Source organism: Haliaeetus albicilla, chromosome 5 (assembly GCF_947461875.1).
Source record: "Haliaeetus albicilla chromosome 5, bHalAlb1.1, whole genome shotgun sequence".
Classification (NCBI taxonomy): domain Eukaryota; kingdom Metazoa; phylum Chordata; class Aves; order Accipitriformes; family Accipitridae; genus Haliaeetus; species Haliaeetus albicilla.
In genome coordinates this window covers 17,350,639-17,367,482 of record NC_091487.1, presented here as the reverse complement: position 1 = coordinate 17,367,482, position 16,844 = coordinate 17,350,639, and the positions used below count along the sequence as shown (strand labels likewise).

Below are 16,844 nucleotides of genomic sequence, written 5' to 3'. Positions count from 1 at the left end.
ATATGACAAATAAATCCCTCTAGTATATATTGCTAAAGCTTTTGTTAAAGTTTTGGATATTATACAAATATTAAGTCACACTAGACTTTTACCTGTGGCCAAACATGTTACGTTAGTTAAACAGTTATCTCCCTCACTTTGAAGCCAGCTATTGCAACACACTAGGTAGTCTGATAATCTCTCAGCTGCATCATTTAGCAGGCAAATAGGTTCTCTGTGTAAAAAACCATAGCAAACCCAGGGATATAAAATAGTGGATCGAACTAGATCAAGCTGTAACACAAGTGCTTCAAATTCATATGCTCAGATTGCCTGGAGAGTGATCACAAACACAACCAGATTCTCACATTGGTCTCCTACAACCAATAACCCGCACAACCACGTTTCCATCTGGCCTGCAACAAGCTGTCCTTAAAAATGCTGGCTGTCATCAGTGCCCCAACACCAACAAAACTGTATGTTTCAACATCAGTTCTGGTTAGAGGCTGGGCACTCTGGGAGCGGTGAGTTTGACACACGTGAATGAGCACACAGGGATTTTGCCGCAGTAACTTCTGTGTAGCTGTCACAGAAGAACAGCCACAGTCATTCACAGCTGGGAAGATTTGTTTTTAAATAGTTTTTCCATGTAACAGTGAAGAAAGCAACCTACTAGAATTTTTAGCTGTGATTTCACTTGTCAGTGAGTAGAGGCATGCTGATGCCTTCAACTAATCTGTAGCTGACTGGCTCAGTTACTGAAGATAAGACAGAATAAATAATGATGAAATCTTACTTCTTATGGCTATCCAGGTAAAAAAGAAAAAGGTGGTTTTGGTCAAGTTGCTAAATATCTAGTGACTGAATAACAGAGTATCAGTATATCAGATAAGATAAGGAGGCAAAGGAAAAGGAGTCATACTGATGCCCGTTGTATTGCCTTCCTTGGTTTCCAGACTAAGGAAGCGGTTTGAAATGCTGTCCACGGGGCAGGTCTCCTCTGATCACCTCAACAGAGTGGAGGGGAGCCTCTTAGCCCGAGCGGTCACCCAGAAGGTCCCTGGGCTGCAGGTCACAGCCTCCTGCCTGGGGGTGCCCCCTTGCACCCAGAGGGAGTGGGGGCTGTCAGGGTCTCCTCTATGCGGCCGCCCAGATCTCGTCCCTCCGTGATGTGGCTGGCCCTGTGCCAGCCTTCCACTGGTCTTGCTGCCCAGCTGTGGGGAAGAGCTGGAAGTCCTGTGGTCCGCTACGTGGCAGGGGGCTTGATGGGAGGGCAGGCCAGGCAAAGGTCCTTGGGGGAGGATGGGGACCTGCCTGGCACCCAGGGCTGTCTCTTTGCCTTGAATCCCTCTTCCTCCTCCTGCATCAACTTTTGCCTTTTTTCTCATATTGGTCCACAAGGTTTTAAGTGCTCAGCAGCTGGTAGAGCTCACTGACTGACTGCAAAAGGGTGTTTGAGGGGGGGGATGTTTTCCTTCCAAACCATCAGTTCTTTATGTGCCATCGCCTAGGCACTGGGAGAAGGGACCTCTGGGACACTTGTATCACTCTGTGAAGCTGATCTTGTGCTCAAGCACTGCCTTTTGGCTAAACCCATGATGTACTCCTGCTCCAAATACCACAAAAGCTGGCATCCAGGGCAGCTTTACCACTCCCTTTGTGGACCCAATGTGGCCACATGTGAGCCTCTTGCATATTTCATGGGCTTCTGCTGCCCCTCCCTTCTCAGTAACCTCCAGGATCATCCTCCCATGGCTGGGGCACTGTGTGCACCACGTTCTCTGCTTCCCCGTGGGTGCTGGCATCCTCTGACTCGCTGCTGGAAGGGGGATTTTGGTGCTGCAGCCTCGGTGCACCCTGGGGCTGCTCACCCACTGCCTTCCTCTTTTGCCAAAGACAGGAGTTGGACAGGTCTGGTGTCACTGATACTTCATTGCAAGTGGTATGTCAGCTCTTGAGGTGTCGCTTGGCAGAGGGAAGAGAAGCTGTAGACAGTTGTGGGGTATCAGGTGCTGGTGCCTCCGTCTTGAAAGCTCCCATTTCCACAGCCCTGGGGTCTTGCTCGGCATCTCTGACATCCTGCAGTAATTACGAAGATAGAGAGCAGGTGAGGTATTAGTCATGCTTGTTCACAGCTGTGGTCTGCAACAGCCCCCACCTTGAGTCTCAGTCAGGGGAGCACTATGTTTTCTGGCAGCACTGTCTTTTCTCGAAAGGCTGCGGCTCTGGTCTTGCTCCTCCTCCAGATCCACTCATTTCAGAGATTGCCTTGCACTATATGGGGTATTTTCATGTTGCATATAGGAAGCAAGAAAGCAATAGGGCTCTTCTGTCCTTTGGCAGGGGATTCACTTGCTGATATTACCAATTTTTTTTGCACACAAGTAACAGAGTAGGTGGCTTGAATTCCCACCAATTTCTTACACTCAAAGTCCTGTTATGGTGAAAAAAACCCACGCCTTGTATGCAAAGATAAGAATTTATCAGTAGTATATTTAGAATCTGAACAGTCTTACCCAAGAATTATTAGTCTGCTTACAATACTAAGACTTCCAGTTCAGATTATATATAGTTAAAATAAATACACACAAACTTTTATGATTTTTCCCCATTCTCTGGTGTTATGCTCACCCTTTCTCTGCCCCACTGGTTCCTTCGGTCGATGGCTTCAGCCCTAAGGGAAGGGGACTGCAGGACGGCCGCATCCTGCATCCTTGCTAGGAGGAGTACGAGGGTGGTGGGTGCAACCTCTGTGCTTTGGGGTCTGCTTGGGGTCATTTTTATACATTTGCTCGCAGGCTCTACCCCTTGCTCTTCCTTCATTGGTTCACAGGTCCACATTACACCGGAGTTTACTACCTGTGCTGTGTTCTACATACACTGGGTACTCAATCTCTGTTCTCCTAGTTATCCCCCAAACTGGATTTACCCGGCTCCCAAGGCTGCAATCCTTTGATGACCAGTAACTGAACACTGCTGAGCTGTTTGTAGCCCTGAGGCCTCCAGTATCATCCTGTGCCTGTACTCTCAAGTCCCCTGCTATGGTCCTGCCATGCCTGTACTCCCTCATTTTTCATTTTAGGGCCATAGACACTTCACTCTATGCAGAATAACTACTTGTTCTTAATATCTCCTAGTCACAGAAATAGCTACATTTGTAACAATATGCAAATGTTCTACCATACAATCATATAAAGCTAAGGAAAAATTTAAACAGATCAGGTAATAGCACCTGATTGCTGGATAATTACTGTCACAAACAAAGAAGCTAAAACAAAACACCAGGCAGGCCAGGACAAGTCCAAGCAAAGCCTGGCAAGTGCAGAGACCCGAGGCCTGTGCTGTTAGTTTAACACAAAGCAGGTAGCTGTGTTAAAAGCAACAGAACTGGTGTATTTGCAAGGCTAAATGTTATGCTGACCCATGTCTTTCTTCATGCTGAACAAGAGCTATCAGATTATATCTGTCTGAAGTGTAAATGGGGAGTTTCTCCCTTGACTCCTCTTCATAGGGGGGCTGAAGGATGTGGGGTGGGAAGCGAGGGGAGTTTTGGTTCCCTTCCTCCAGGTACAGCCTTGGATGATGGTGAGAAAAGAGCAAAACATACCCCAAACGTCTCCTTCCAGAAACGGTGTGTGAGCTGGGGAGGCTGTTGCAGTCTTGGGACGTGGTACCTGGAGCACCTGAAGGCTGTCGGACTACAGCTGATGGCACGGCCCTGGTGTAGTCAATGAAACAGGGCTTTCCACCTGGTCAGGGGACAACCAGGTCACCCAAACCTGGGATCACCACAAGCGCAGCTGTGAGTCCCATCCCCACGCTCATTAGCTGCGTCAACGGCTAATGAACCGGGTCATTAATTGCTCCCGAGACGTGCCTCTGGCTCGTTTGTATCCGCACGTTGCCCGTTCCACCGAATGGGAGTAGCTCAGTGGCCTGAAGCCCTGCCTTTCTGCCCAGCCTTCCCCGCTCTGCTGTGAGTGCCCTTGAGGTGGTCTGCAGGAGGCAGGGAGTCCCGTTGCCCTCCCGCCCTCCATTTCTTGGGAAGGAGGAGGGCAGGACCTGCTGGTGGGGCAGGTGCTACAGCTGAGCTGGCAGCGTCCACCTCCCGCATGAACAAACGGCACCGGCGGGTGGGAGGGATAAAATGTTAGTCTGCAGGAGGAAGAGTGGGAGGCTGTGGAAAGGATCTGGCGCGGAGAGGAAACGCGAAGAGCGAGCATAATAGGGAAAATCTGTTTGGTGTTGCCTGCGGCGACGAGAGCAGGATTAGGAGAGTGGGACTTGGTGGATGGGGGGGAGAGATGAGAACGGGCCACATAACAAATGGTGCAGCGCAGCACGGGCGTAGGCAGGGAGCAAGCTGTCTGCTGCTCTTTTGTGCTAAGTGTGGTGCCTGCGTCTTCCTCGACACTGTCTCCAGCAAATCCTGCAGTGGAAAATCGCAGCACGATGTCAATACACCAGGAGCTGTTGCCTGATGAAGCAAGTCTGGCAGACGGCTGCCGGACGCCGATCTTGACATTGGCAGGAAATCCCCTGTGAGAAGAGCAGACACCCCTCATCACCACCGCTCTGTCTTCCCATGGCCAGCACAGACGTACCACGTCACTCACCGTCCCTGCAACCTCTCCAACGCATTTTACAAACGCAGAGAGATCATGTAGGAGATGCAGTGAGAGGAGAAGCACAAGCTGTGGAGTGCCAGTTCTGCGTGGCAGCATGCCTGCCCCTGCACCTCCCTCCTGCAGCCCTGTGGGCTCATTTTACTGGAATATGGGAGGAAAATAGAATTCCCGCATCCTGCTTCTGAAGGGAGCATGTGTCTGTGAGAGCACCAAGATACCGAGGGTAGGAAAGAAAGGAGTCCCCTTCCCAAAATACAGATTAACAGCCTGCAAAAGCTGATTTAGCTGATGCGAGGGATTCTCTTGGTCTTCAAATCTCTCCCAGAACCACATGGGGACAACTTTCCTCCTACTGTGCTGTATTTCTATGTATATGTCTCCATCCACTCCAAAATGGTTTACAAGGGAGCGAGCAATATTTAGTCTTGCAGCTGCCACAGGTAACTGTGCATCTGGGACCTCTGTTTCTTCTGCATTTCTTGCTGTAAACTGAGGATCACTCTACTAAAATCAATTATGTCAGTTTTTCAACGGGTGCAAATTGGTGCGACTCTAGGGAATTCAATGCATAGCTAAGGATCTCTCTTTGAGCTTTCTCATCCCTGAAGGTTTTACTGTTGCTTTGCTGAATGCCTGTTCTTTAACAGCAGTTAACAATAGGGGTGATAATGGCTAAGACTGACCCTATGAATGCTGCACTGTGCAGTCGTATTTCAGGAAGACAAGAAACCTGCACAGTCAGATAGGGTGCCTTATAAATTATTGCTGTGTGGATGTCAGGCCACAAAGCTACACAAACAGATGGAGGTGAGTGCAGGAAGGAGCCAGGAAGATGATGTAGTGCACATGTATCTCTTTCACTGGGAGTCCTGCCATCGATGCAAGTTGATCATACACTTGTCTATACAGAGAATGTCTACTCAAAAAACGCTGTCAAGCACCATGTATGACGGCTAACAGGAGCTTTTTACCAGGAACACAGAGCAGAAAGGGGCTTTCCTTTTGACTGTGAAAGGGGAGACCATGCTTTGCACCAGACTGACAAAATTACATTTGCTTTTACTTTCACAGAGGGCACAAAAGACCTTGCTGAGGCTGTGTTAGCTTCCCAAGCTGTTTGACTGCTCCCAACATTATTCCTGATGCTGTGACACCATTTCATCTCCTTCCAAAACACACAACTGTAGGGAAGAAAGGGGCAACTGTGCTCTTTCTGGTACCTGTTGCCAAGGCAGGTCTATTGAAAGCAGTTACTGGCCAGTCCTCAAGCTGTCCTACTTGGGTGCCTGCCACCACTCCCTAGGTCAGGCGATCTGCTTATTGGGTGCTCCCTACCTACTTTTTTGGCCATAAAAGGACAGCACTTGAAATAGCTACAATTTTCTAGACCTTCATTATAAGTTTTCCGCAAATCTCAGCTGACAGTATGCTTGTGTAATTGCCATCCAAATACCTCACCTGCCCATCCAGCTACATCCTCCTTCTGACCACTGATGGATATATGTGTGAGGAGTCAGCTACTCGCATGGGCTATCTAAGTCCGTCGAATTGGCAATACGTGGTTGAAAGTCTTCAGGTTCAAGAGCAGATTTGATCCTCCTGCCCTGTTTTGAGCTGCAAGAAACTCAGGAAGATTTGCTGCTAGATTAATACTGAAAATGGTAAAAGGTTTCTGGTAGATAAAAGGTTCTATGTTGAAGACAGCTTTTCACATTCCCAGTACTGCCTCCATTAGAAGCTTCAGTTTTCCGTGACCCTGCATGGTTGATCCAACTCTTCCCATCTCTTGTTTACTTACTTATGGTAAATTACAACTACTTCTGCTTTGTTTGCAAGAGCGTTAATCATTTTATCTGCTATTCTGGCTGACAACTACATATTAAGCAGGAGTCTTCCATTGTAATACAAATGTCTCTCTCTGAATGCTGGCAAATCTTAGGTCTTTCCTTGGCTTTCAGTCAAGTAAAAAAAGGCATTCTTTGCTACCTGAATTGAAAACATTTTCTTTGCTTCCTCTTAAGCAAGTGTCATGGTCAATACCAACAGTTTTTGATAATGGCACGGAATGAAAACTTTTGCTAAAAAAGAACCATATACTAAGCTGGTACAAATGGAAATAAATCACGTCATGCAGTTTCACATCTTCTTTAATCAGCAATAGCAAGCAGAATTCATATGTCAATTCAGCTAGTGATAGTCGGGTTAACTATTTTTCCTATGAAGAGTGTACTGTTTGTATCTCTATCAAAAATCAGCATGAGGAAGGGACGGTTGAATTCAATGGTTGGAGGAATAGACAATGTCATTATTTCAGCAGCAGTTGCTGCTGCCGCCTCAGTACCTCTCTCATCAACATCCAGAGCAGCTTTATGTACAACCTAGGAAGAAAGAAAACAGACAGTCATTCTGGGCAGACAACAGCCACCTGAGAGATGAATCAGACCCATTTCAAAGCAGCCCTGCTTTGGAGGATCCACTGAGAAGTGAGTAGAGGCAGCAGAGATGTGAGTTGTGGTGTTGTAGTCATGGCTGCTTTAAACAAGGACCAGGACAGAGCTACAGAAATCTAAAAAAAAAAAAAGTCCCATACTATTTTTCCTCTGTCCCAAAGATTGGATGAAGGATGGAGGCTCCACTTGTAAGAGTTTGTCTGCACCTCTGAAACTCAGTCTCCAGGGTGGGAGGACAGGCTGTGGTGTGCCCAGGAGCATTAGCATCTCCCCTCGAGGAGCCGGGGGTTGATGTTCCTCTCATGCTCCAGATACTGCCCAAGAAATCTTGGCTGATACCAGATTTGGAAAAAAACAGATGTGCAGCAAACTAATCTGATTTCCACTGTCACCAAGGGCCAAACTCCTGTTGTAAGCTTGCAGGCTGAGGCCAGAGTGAGCCCAGCTGCAGGCAAGCTGGGAAGCTGGGAGCTATGTTTACCTGGTGTTTCTGGTTGGTACTACAGAGGGGTTTTCCTGCATGTTCGTGAAAGAAAGGAGAGGGCCAATAGCCATGGACTTACTTTAGAAACCTTCAGATCTGGGGTGCCGGTGATGCCAGAGAGATCTGCCTGGTCAGTGAACACATCCACAATTCCCATCTTGCTAAGGGTGTTCATTATTTCATAGCTCCCAGAAATAGAAAATTTGGGGAAGTAGAGGCTCAGCAGGCTGTTAGGTAGAAGAGAAACACAGAAGGTGGTGAGAAGGATTTTTCACTGAGGTAACTGATGGTGAGAAAGCTGTGTAATTCCCATGAGTGTCAAACCCCAGGGGGTTGGACCCTGAGTGTACAATGAGCACTAATTCAATTGCTGGTGCTTCTCATTGTAATACAGGCACTGTCATTCTTCTTCTTCTTCATCATCATCGTCATCATCATCATCAATATCTATCTGGTGTTTTGCTTCAGCAAATATGAGAGCACTCTGCAAAGGAGGATGGTAATGAGAGCCCCTCTTTACAGCCAGAGAAGATGAGGTGCAGAGGTGACAGCCCATGTTGCTCAAGCAGGTGGAGACCTGAAGTGGGGCACAGACAGAGTCTACATGGGGATAATTGTGGCAAACCCCAGCACTTTAAAGCAAAGCAGTGTTCTTGGAATAACTGTGGCATTTGGCATGGCTCCAGGGAAGGTCTGTGCCCTGTTGCCTGCACCTTTGGACAACCTATCCTTTAACGGTCTTCCTCCCCTGGGCTGGCCATGATCAAATTCACCTTTGACTGTGAGCTATCTGTAGGCAGTTCCTGCTTAGTATACTTTCTGTTGGATTTCTCTTCATGCACTGTCCAGGGATCCTCAGAGCCTCCAAGTCACCTACTGCAGTGATTACCCTTTAGGTACCTCAAGTCTTTTGCTGTCTCCCCCAAGGACAGCTTGGGTTGAATAGCAAAACAGACGGGATCCAAACCCCACTGCTGTAGCCTTTATGTGATACTGCTCAGTGCACTAGAAGATGATGGGACCAAGTGTATTAGCACTGGCATCAACATAATAGTAGAACTGAAATTGCCATTTGGTTCTTACAGCCTCTCCCATGAAGAACTTATTCCGATATTGATCCTGAAGGAACTTGCACCAAGAAGTCATTTAGACAAGGCTTTTCCTGATTTTGCAGCTGAGAATTATACATTTTTATTTTTCGTATTTGAGGTATCACATTATTAGCTCATATCCAATTTGCCACTCATTATGTTTTTATTAACTGTGCTGGCATTTCTATAATGATGCACCAAGAATCATGGGTGTGAACTGCACAGCCTTATTAGTTCTGAATCAGAGCAGAGCTTGGTAAATTAGGCACGTATTAACTTGGTATTACTCATCTACGGGTGCTAAGATCTCTTCCCTCCCAGACAAACAAGGTTGTAAAACGTGTTAGCTGATGTTAGTGTCAATGGTAGGAGCTAACAGAACCTCATTAGATTTTTATAGTTTCAAAACCAAAATGCCAGAAAATCAGGACACCCACAATTAATCACTAGCCTGTTCTAACAATCACTGAGTGCTGGACTGGTTCTTGTAAGGAAGATATTTGTGTAGAACATATTACGTATGTATGCATTACTACAAACTGTTTAAGTTATGGTTTATTTAAGGTTTAGACATATGTCTGAGTCATGGTGCATCGGTGACATATGAGAGGTAAAACACATTAGCTGAAACCTCAGTATAGGAGATTTGCCTTAGAATTGCCACCTTCCCACTCAGTCAATGGACTGTTTTAGAAACGCCAGTCTAGGCTTGCCATTCAGGGCTCCTGGGAGCCCATCAGGATGGTCTCCACTCTCGTGGGGGGAGCAGCAAGTCACTCAGGCATCAACAAGAGAACAGTAAAATACCAATCAGCTGCAAGATTTTTACAGCTAGGGCGCATAAGCCAAAAATAACCCACTCAGTTCCCAGAATCAGCAAGTTCATAGTGTTTGCATTCCCCAAAAAAGAAAAAAGACTATAAATCCAAGTGCTGCTGCAGCTGACTGGCAGAAGATTACCTCTGGAACAGATGGTCTGACCATTTCCGGACGGTTTCCTTGACCAGAGTTTGCTCTAACTGCTTCATTTTCCCTTTTGGTGGCAGAACCAGAAATGCAGTAGCACTCCCATTATAATGAAGCCGTACCACAGTGCATGACAGCTCTTCATCAAAATAGAAGTCAAATCTCCCCGTCTGGTGCATCATAGGGACTTTCACAGTAGTTTCAGCATCCACAAAGAACTCCCTTTCTTCAGTATGCTCTGGTTTAAAAGGCTTTTCCCAGTTGCCTGATACAGAGAAGGAGAATGCAACTGAATATCCCATGTCCCATCCCATCATAAATTGAATTTTATATAACTAGTAATAATATTCACCTATTCCTCCATTTGTTAAATTCAGAATTTTCAAACACAACATTTTAAAATGTGTATCACAGTAAGGCAAGAATCTTTTACCTGGTCAAAAGAGTGCATCTGATTCCAATTTCACTTTATTTTTCAGATCCCAGTAATGAACTAATTAGGCATTTTCTTTGTGCCTACCACTACTTTTCTGTTCAGGTCATCTATGTGGCCTTTCTGTAAGTTGTCATTTAAGGGCTTTCCTGACATCATCTGTGTACTCCTGTACTGTCTGCATTTCATGTCTATTGACTTTAATCATAAGCCTCAATTTGTAGATAAAATTAATGTAGGATCTCATATCTGAGTGCTGTTATGTCAGGTTTAAGAGCACATCATCTAACCCACATCAGAAATGCACTGTGTTTCCACTTTGTTCCTTAAAATGTCCTCCCCTGTTCATCACTAGCTTCTTCCGTATATAAATATGTTAGTGTGGATACATAAAGGACCCTGATAGGAAAAAAAAAAAAAGGAAAATTTAGTAAATTAGGCCATTGAATCATGCATACTTTTAAAGACAGGCATTAAAAGGATTAGGTCATGCATGCGTCTCAGCGCCTTCACTGAAAATTAGAAGAACACAGAGCAATCGGATTTATGGCTAAACCCACGAAAGCAAGCTCAGGATGCATGAGAGGCTGTGGCTTGGAGCAGAGCTCCCACGGCTGCCACAAAGAGAACGAAGCCTGTGTGATGCCTGACTGCCTCCCCATGCTGAGCGGGGTCCTACCACCTCTCCACCACCTCCAGTGTGCCATTAGGGGCTCTTCTGGCCCAGTAAAGAGCATTTGAATTTTCCTCCAGAGCAACTTCCAAATGTAGTAGCTGACATTAGATCCATTGATAAGAATGAATAACGTGAATGCGAATCCTAGAGGACTTACCTTTAAAGAAAACAAAGCTAGCCAGAAGCATTACAGTCTGTGGATCCATGTCCTTGACCAAATCAGTAATTTTCCCATGTGTTTTCCTCTCTATATAATCATTGATCTGCTTCTCAGCCTCCGTGGGATTGTAAAAGTCAGTGGTGAAAGCCTCCAGCTGATACAGAGCTTTGGCATCATCTAAAAACTTTTTTACAGGTTTCAGCTTCTCTGTTAGAAAGATGGCATTCCCCATGTTAAGCTGGACCCCGCTCTCAGGATGGCTCAGCATGTGGATGAGGTTGTGGAAGCCTTCATGTATCTCTTTCTCCTGAATCTCTGTAAGGTTGAAGGCGAGTCCTTCCAAGATCTGAGTCTGAGTGGTTGATCTAGCCCCTAAGGCCAGCATTGCAAATGCAGTGGAGATGCTTACAGGAGAGAAGAAAATGTTCTTATTAGGTGCCTCCAGTGTAACCTCTTTAAAAAATTGAAATGCAAAGTCAGCATTGTTTGGCACTAGTTTAAGGCAAGCAATTGCTTCAACTCTGTGATGCATGTGGTGTTTAGGTTCATCTGGATCATGTCCATTGTGGTGCTTGGGTGGGAGCTGACCATGGGCAACAGCATGAAGCCCAGCCAGTAGCAAACTCATGTAGAATGTGGTCTTCATCTTGTATTAAAAACCTATGGAAAAAAGGAGAAGCTGTTACTAAGGTAAGTAAATTAATGAAGTACAAATAGTTATTCTGTCATTCCCACTGAATAAGAAATCTTGTCTCTTTCTTTTGTCCTCAGTATCCATGTTCTCCAACTCTTGCCAGACTTTTTTTTATTTTCCCAGGCCTCCTGGCAAGCCTCCCCACAACTGTTTCTGCCACCCTCACCCTAAATACCTGCAAAGGCAAAATTCATCATGGATTAGCTGAATACACAGCACCCTCAGCAGGCCAGAGAATGGAGCGTATTCCATCAGGAAACACACCATGGCTAATCACTGGAGGACTGTGATACCACTGTGCTTTTGACACTAATGGTCTAAGATAATTCCTGGAAAGCACATCATAGAAGAAGTCTGGATGTTTTGTGAGTAAAGGGAGAAAGAGGAAATTCATGCAAGTGGGCAGCCATCAGTAGCTACATACAAACAGAATTTGAGCAAACAGGCATGAAGGAGATCTTTAAATAACTTTTGGTCAGATTGATGAGGCACCCTATTTCAAGAGAGGACAAATGGCGGCAGCTGTTTTTCAGTAGCAAACTGAATATAAAGCCCTATGTCTCTAAGGAATAGGTGCTCTTTCTTTCTGAATAAAAAGGATGTAATTCTTTGAATAAGAACCTGAAGTAATGTGTTGTCCCTTAATAGACAAACCAAACCATTGGAGTGGGTTCATTTTCAGCACAGCAGAAGGAGTCAATGTCATTAACAAAAACAAGGCCTTCTTTTTATCAGATGCTCTGCTGGTCAAAGGGAGATAACATTTATCAACCTGTTTCGCTTGGCTGTGGTAGCTACATTCCTTTGCAATGCTGACACCTGCACTGTATAAGCTCTTACAAAGGGACCTTGGAAATACGGCTATGAATGTCCCAGTGGGCCTCATTTCTGAGGGGGAATCCAGGGCAAGGAAATGGTGAGAGAGTTGCAAAGTATTTGGGGAGATAACAAGCCAGATTTGCTAAAACTTGTGCAGGGAGAGACACATTAAACCAATTGCACCTTTCTGCTCTGGCATGATTCAACTTGAGAGACTGTCATCAGAAAGCGCTATGCTCACAGTTCTGCTTTCTCTGTAACATCAGAGGGAGCAATTTGTATTAGTAGTTGAATATCCAGTTACAGTTAGAACTGTGTAAGAACAAAAAAACATTTTTGAGCTATAATCAAATATTCAAACATTTACGTGTTTGATATAAGTATTTCTAAAAAGCAGGCCTATTTGCAAAAACACCTACTGTGTTACTGACAAATGGAAGATCTATAAGGGTTCTTGGTAACTACATTTTCAATTACTGTGCACAGTAGTTTTAAATTATAGTTTGGCCTCCTCTGATTTTGACATTGAAATAATACTTCTCAATATATGTAGCTACTTGTAACTCAGTGTAAGAGCTCTGGTTCTGAATGTTTAAAACTGCTATCAGTGAGCCAATGTATTTGTTAGACTTTGAAAAGAAATCAACTCCCAGACAAAAGCATCAGAGCTAAGCCTAATCTATTTCCACGTATCCAGCAGGCTGATTCAGAAGCTGCCTCTGGATAAATTATTCACTGTGAACTATTTACTCAGCTGTAGTCATAATTTATTAAGAATAACATGAATACCAAAGAATGAAACATTTCATTTTAAACATAAATCACCACAGGTTCCCAATTTCATCACATTTAATATTTATTACAAAACACAGAAGATAGCTGGACTTTTCTATATACACATCGAACTGCCAATTTCTATTTATTTGGAATGAAAAGTAGACATGGAATTTAACTGACCTGGCCTCAAAATTATGGCTAATGGATATAGTATGGTTTTGCTGTAAGGGTTCTGTAAAATATTGGTTACAGTTTTCTGAAGGTTTTTTTCCTATCCTGATATTTTTGCTCTATGTAGTTATGACATGTTTGCATTTTGTGGTTAATTTATGTACTTTCATGGAATTATTTTCATTTTATTACAGCTCTGATTTCACAGATAATTAAATACAATCTCAATCTGAATCATCCATCTCTTATTCAGTACTGGCCAATCACAAACAGTCAAGTCTCATGAGTCAGCCCTCACAAAAATCTTGATGATGATTGATTTTAAAATCATAAGATTATAAAAGACCAAGCAGCTGCAGTTTGTAGAGGCCTTTTTTGTTGTTCAAGTCTTGAAGATACAAGTGGCCCACTCTGTTAGGCCCTTCTTTGAAACTTAAAGGTACTTCTGTAATAGGATTTGCATCCTGTAAGCCTTTAGAATATGATTGGGGATTGTTACTTCATACTTGATATTTACTATTCCATTTGATATTATTGTGGCTTCTAGGTTAGCAAGTGATCAGCCAGTGATAAATTTACAATAGAGACCCTTTCAGTAGGAAGCAGAAGATGCAGATTCTCCTGTGGTCTTAATGATTGAGGGATTTTTCAACCAAGCATACTTGCTAACAATTTATTAAAAAGCAAAGAGCTGAGAACCTGTGCTAAAAAGCCCTTAGGGAATTCCCTGAGGGAGCTAATTTTCCAGGAAGCTTCCTATCTTAACACCTTTACTCATATAATCTCCAGAAAAACAGTTTCTCCATAAACATGGGAGTAGAAGTGAAAAGCTCTTCAATTCTAACTCCAAATCTATACTGACTTGTTGAATAGCCTGGAAGGAAACCTGTTTACCTCTCTGCCTCTTTTCTTCTCTTTGTCTATGTTACACAATGACAATACATTTGTGGCATTTGAGAAAAAGTTGCTTCCATGAAGAGCTTTCAATCAAACCAGACAATGGCACAAGAGCATGCCAACACCTGGAGGATAGTGTTCCTTTAAGCAATTTATCTGTAATAGACTTGCTGATAACAATTGTTGAATATGTTACCTCTTCCCTATCACACAATCTTCCCTACCATGCAATCCAGAATGGCAATACTTATTTGGGGCAGTATATCCTAGAAAGAAAATGGAGAAAACTGGGATTAGCTGAAGTTACCCTAGAATAATTCCACCTGGAAGTGAGCTGGACTAAGTTTTCTGACTGACAGAACCTGCTTCTTTGTAGATATAGCTAATTTGTACACTGCAGGGCTGATTTTTATCTCTGTGATTTGAAGAGACAATTCTGAAGACAATTTTCTGCCTTTGGAGTGCCATGTAATAGTCTAGGAGATGAATATTCATCCCATGCTACTCCTGTAAGGGGTCCTCACCGATAATCTCATTTCAGACAACATGAAAATTTGCACTGCTCAAAAACATATGCAGGCAGCAATAGAAAAGCTGTTCGCTCACCAGATGGTGCTGCTTCCCTCCTGATTGCTTCTAAATGAGGAAATCAGAGAAATCTGTTTCCTGAAAGCTGCACTGTGAGGGCACCAGGCACATCAAGACATGGCCCACCACCAGCAGTGGTGTCTGCTGAACTAATCTCAGCTACTCAGGGCCACATCCAAAAGAAATCACCCAAGTACACAAAAAGAGTCACAAAAGGAAGGCTTGACTAGTCACATCTGTGTGTGAGAAAATTACCTCAGAAGCCTACTGTCCAGGACTGCCTACTCACAGGAGCACTACAAACTCACATGGCTTTCCTGACTGGGCAGAAAGCTCTTTGCGTACCTCATTGTATGCACCTCGACATGCTTAGGGGCCTTTCCAGACTGATCAGCTAGACATTTACTTCTCTTGTGATTCAGAGTTTTGATGCCTCTGTGCTTGAGGCCCCTGAGAAGATTGCAAGCACAAGCCAAGGGCATTGGATTCTGCAGAGAATCCAACCGCTGTGACTATTTCATTTTAAAAGCAATTGCTTTTGCAGCAGAAACATGGCAGCCAAGTTTACACTGTCCTTTAGAAATCTGTGTGACTGTTCACAGAGCTGTTCCCAGTGTCATCTGTCTTCTGTAAGACAGCTTAGCATTGGAGAGCTCACCCTGGAAGCGCACCCTCCGAGAGTGGCATCACTCACTTCTAGGCCTCCTTTTACCTGGAAACAGGTGAACACGAGCTCTCAGCCTTCTACCAGGCCACCATCAGTATTTGCTGTTGAACCTGAGATACTGCACATACTCAGGGATGAAGCATCACTGAGGCCAGAGGATAAAAAAGAAGGTAAGAAAGAACCAGTGCAGTGGTTAAGGCAGTCAGGTGGGACAGAGGAGATTTTCTTCTCTCTACAAAGCAGCAGCAGTCCCAAGAACAGATCAGACCCGGCTCCCAGTTTCTAGTTTCCAGTGCGCACCTGACCACTGCCCAGTTTCTGGCTCCATGAACAGGTTGGCCTCAGCTTTGATCTTAGCTCCCCTGAGCATGTGGAGAACACCATTTTCTCTCCTTCCTGCTCAATGATCCTGTAATCTGATGATTAGAGCAATAAGGAGATGTCTGATCTAAAAGGGAAGCAGACAGATATCCCATTCCCTAAGCACAGATATTTCTTGTAGACCTTGAATTACTTAAAAAGAATCACCAATACATTAAAAAAAAAGCTCTAAGCACCCATTCTCAGGCTTTTAATGGAGCAGAGCCCGTTTCTTCTAGCAGGAGGTACATCTGGGAAAGACCCATTTTTAGGTGCTTAGGATTTGCTGGCTCCAGAGATCACCTTGCTTCACCGCAAGGCAACTAGACACCCTACTCTGGCCTTTAGATTCTTACTCCTCCTGCCAGCCACCTGACAATGTGCAGGCAACTCCATGCCTAAATTGTGATGACTTTATATCCAGCTGACCCAATAAAAGCCTCTTTACCACTGGAACAATTACTAAGACAGATTTCAATATAAGATACAACCCTAGGAAAGACTTAAAATCAATTGCATGCAACAAGAAGATACACTTTTGAAGTCTTTGTAGGAAATAAAAAAATCACAACTTACAGCAGCTTCCAAGGATCCTGCTGTCTTCTCTAGGACTACTCTGCAGCTCCCTCTCTTATTTATACTGTTAAATAGCATTATGAAACAAAGCGTCCTCTAGAAAACATTAACCAGGACAGACAAGTGTTATTACTTTAGGAATGGTGCAGAGTAAACAGTGAAGACAATTTTTGGGGGAAGGCACTTGATTTTTGCTGTACATGCATGGCCAAACCCTGCCTTTGCTTACAACAGTCATTAAGAGTCCTCCTGCATTTCTGCACATCCTCCTGTTGGGAACCCAGCCCCTCACTCTAGCAAATACTTCACGTGCATCATTAACTTCTGTAAACTGCATGAATTCATACAGTAGAAGTAGTGAAATGAGTAAAATTAAACAACACAGACATTACTAGACAAGAGCCTGAAGAAAAGACAGCTGGATGCAC

The 16,844-nt window shown here is 44.3% G+C and overlaps 1 protein-coding gene across 2 annotated transcripts; it reads right to left on the bottom strand.

The window, feature by feature from the left end:
• Nucleotides 1–6,736: 6,736 nt before the first annotated feature.
• Nucleotides 6,737–16,457, bottom strand: LOC104317202 (alpha-1-antiproteinase 2). 2 transcript variants are annotated; one of them, XM_069783565.1, is made up of 5 exons: nucleotides 16,417–16,457; nucleotides 10,865–11,527; nucleotides 9,593–9,863; nucleotides 7,621–7,768; nucleotides 6,737–6,985 (listed from the first exon to the last, which is right to left on the bottom strand). In XM_069783565.1, exons 2-5 carry the CDS (start codon nucleotides 11,511–11,513, stop codon nucleotides 6,791–6,793), a joined length of 1,263 nt encoding a protein of 420 aa, XP_069639666.1. In that variant the 5' UTR covers nucleotides 11,514–11,527; nucleotides 16,417–16,457; the 3' UTR covers nucleotides 6,737–6,790. The 2 variants fall into 2 exon arrangements, with proteins under 2 accessions (XP_069639666.1, XP_069639665.1); XM_069783564.1 differs by lacking the exon at nucleotides 16,417–16,457 and having other exon boundaries at nucleotides 10,865–11,542.
• Between the last annotated feature and the right edge of the window lie 387 nt (nucleotides 16,458–16,844).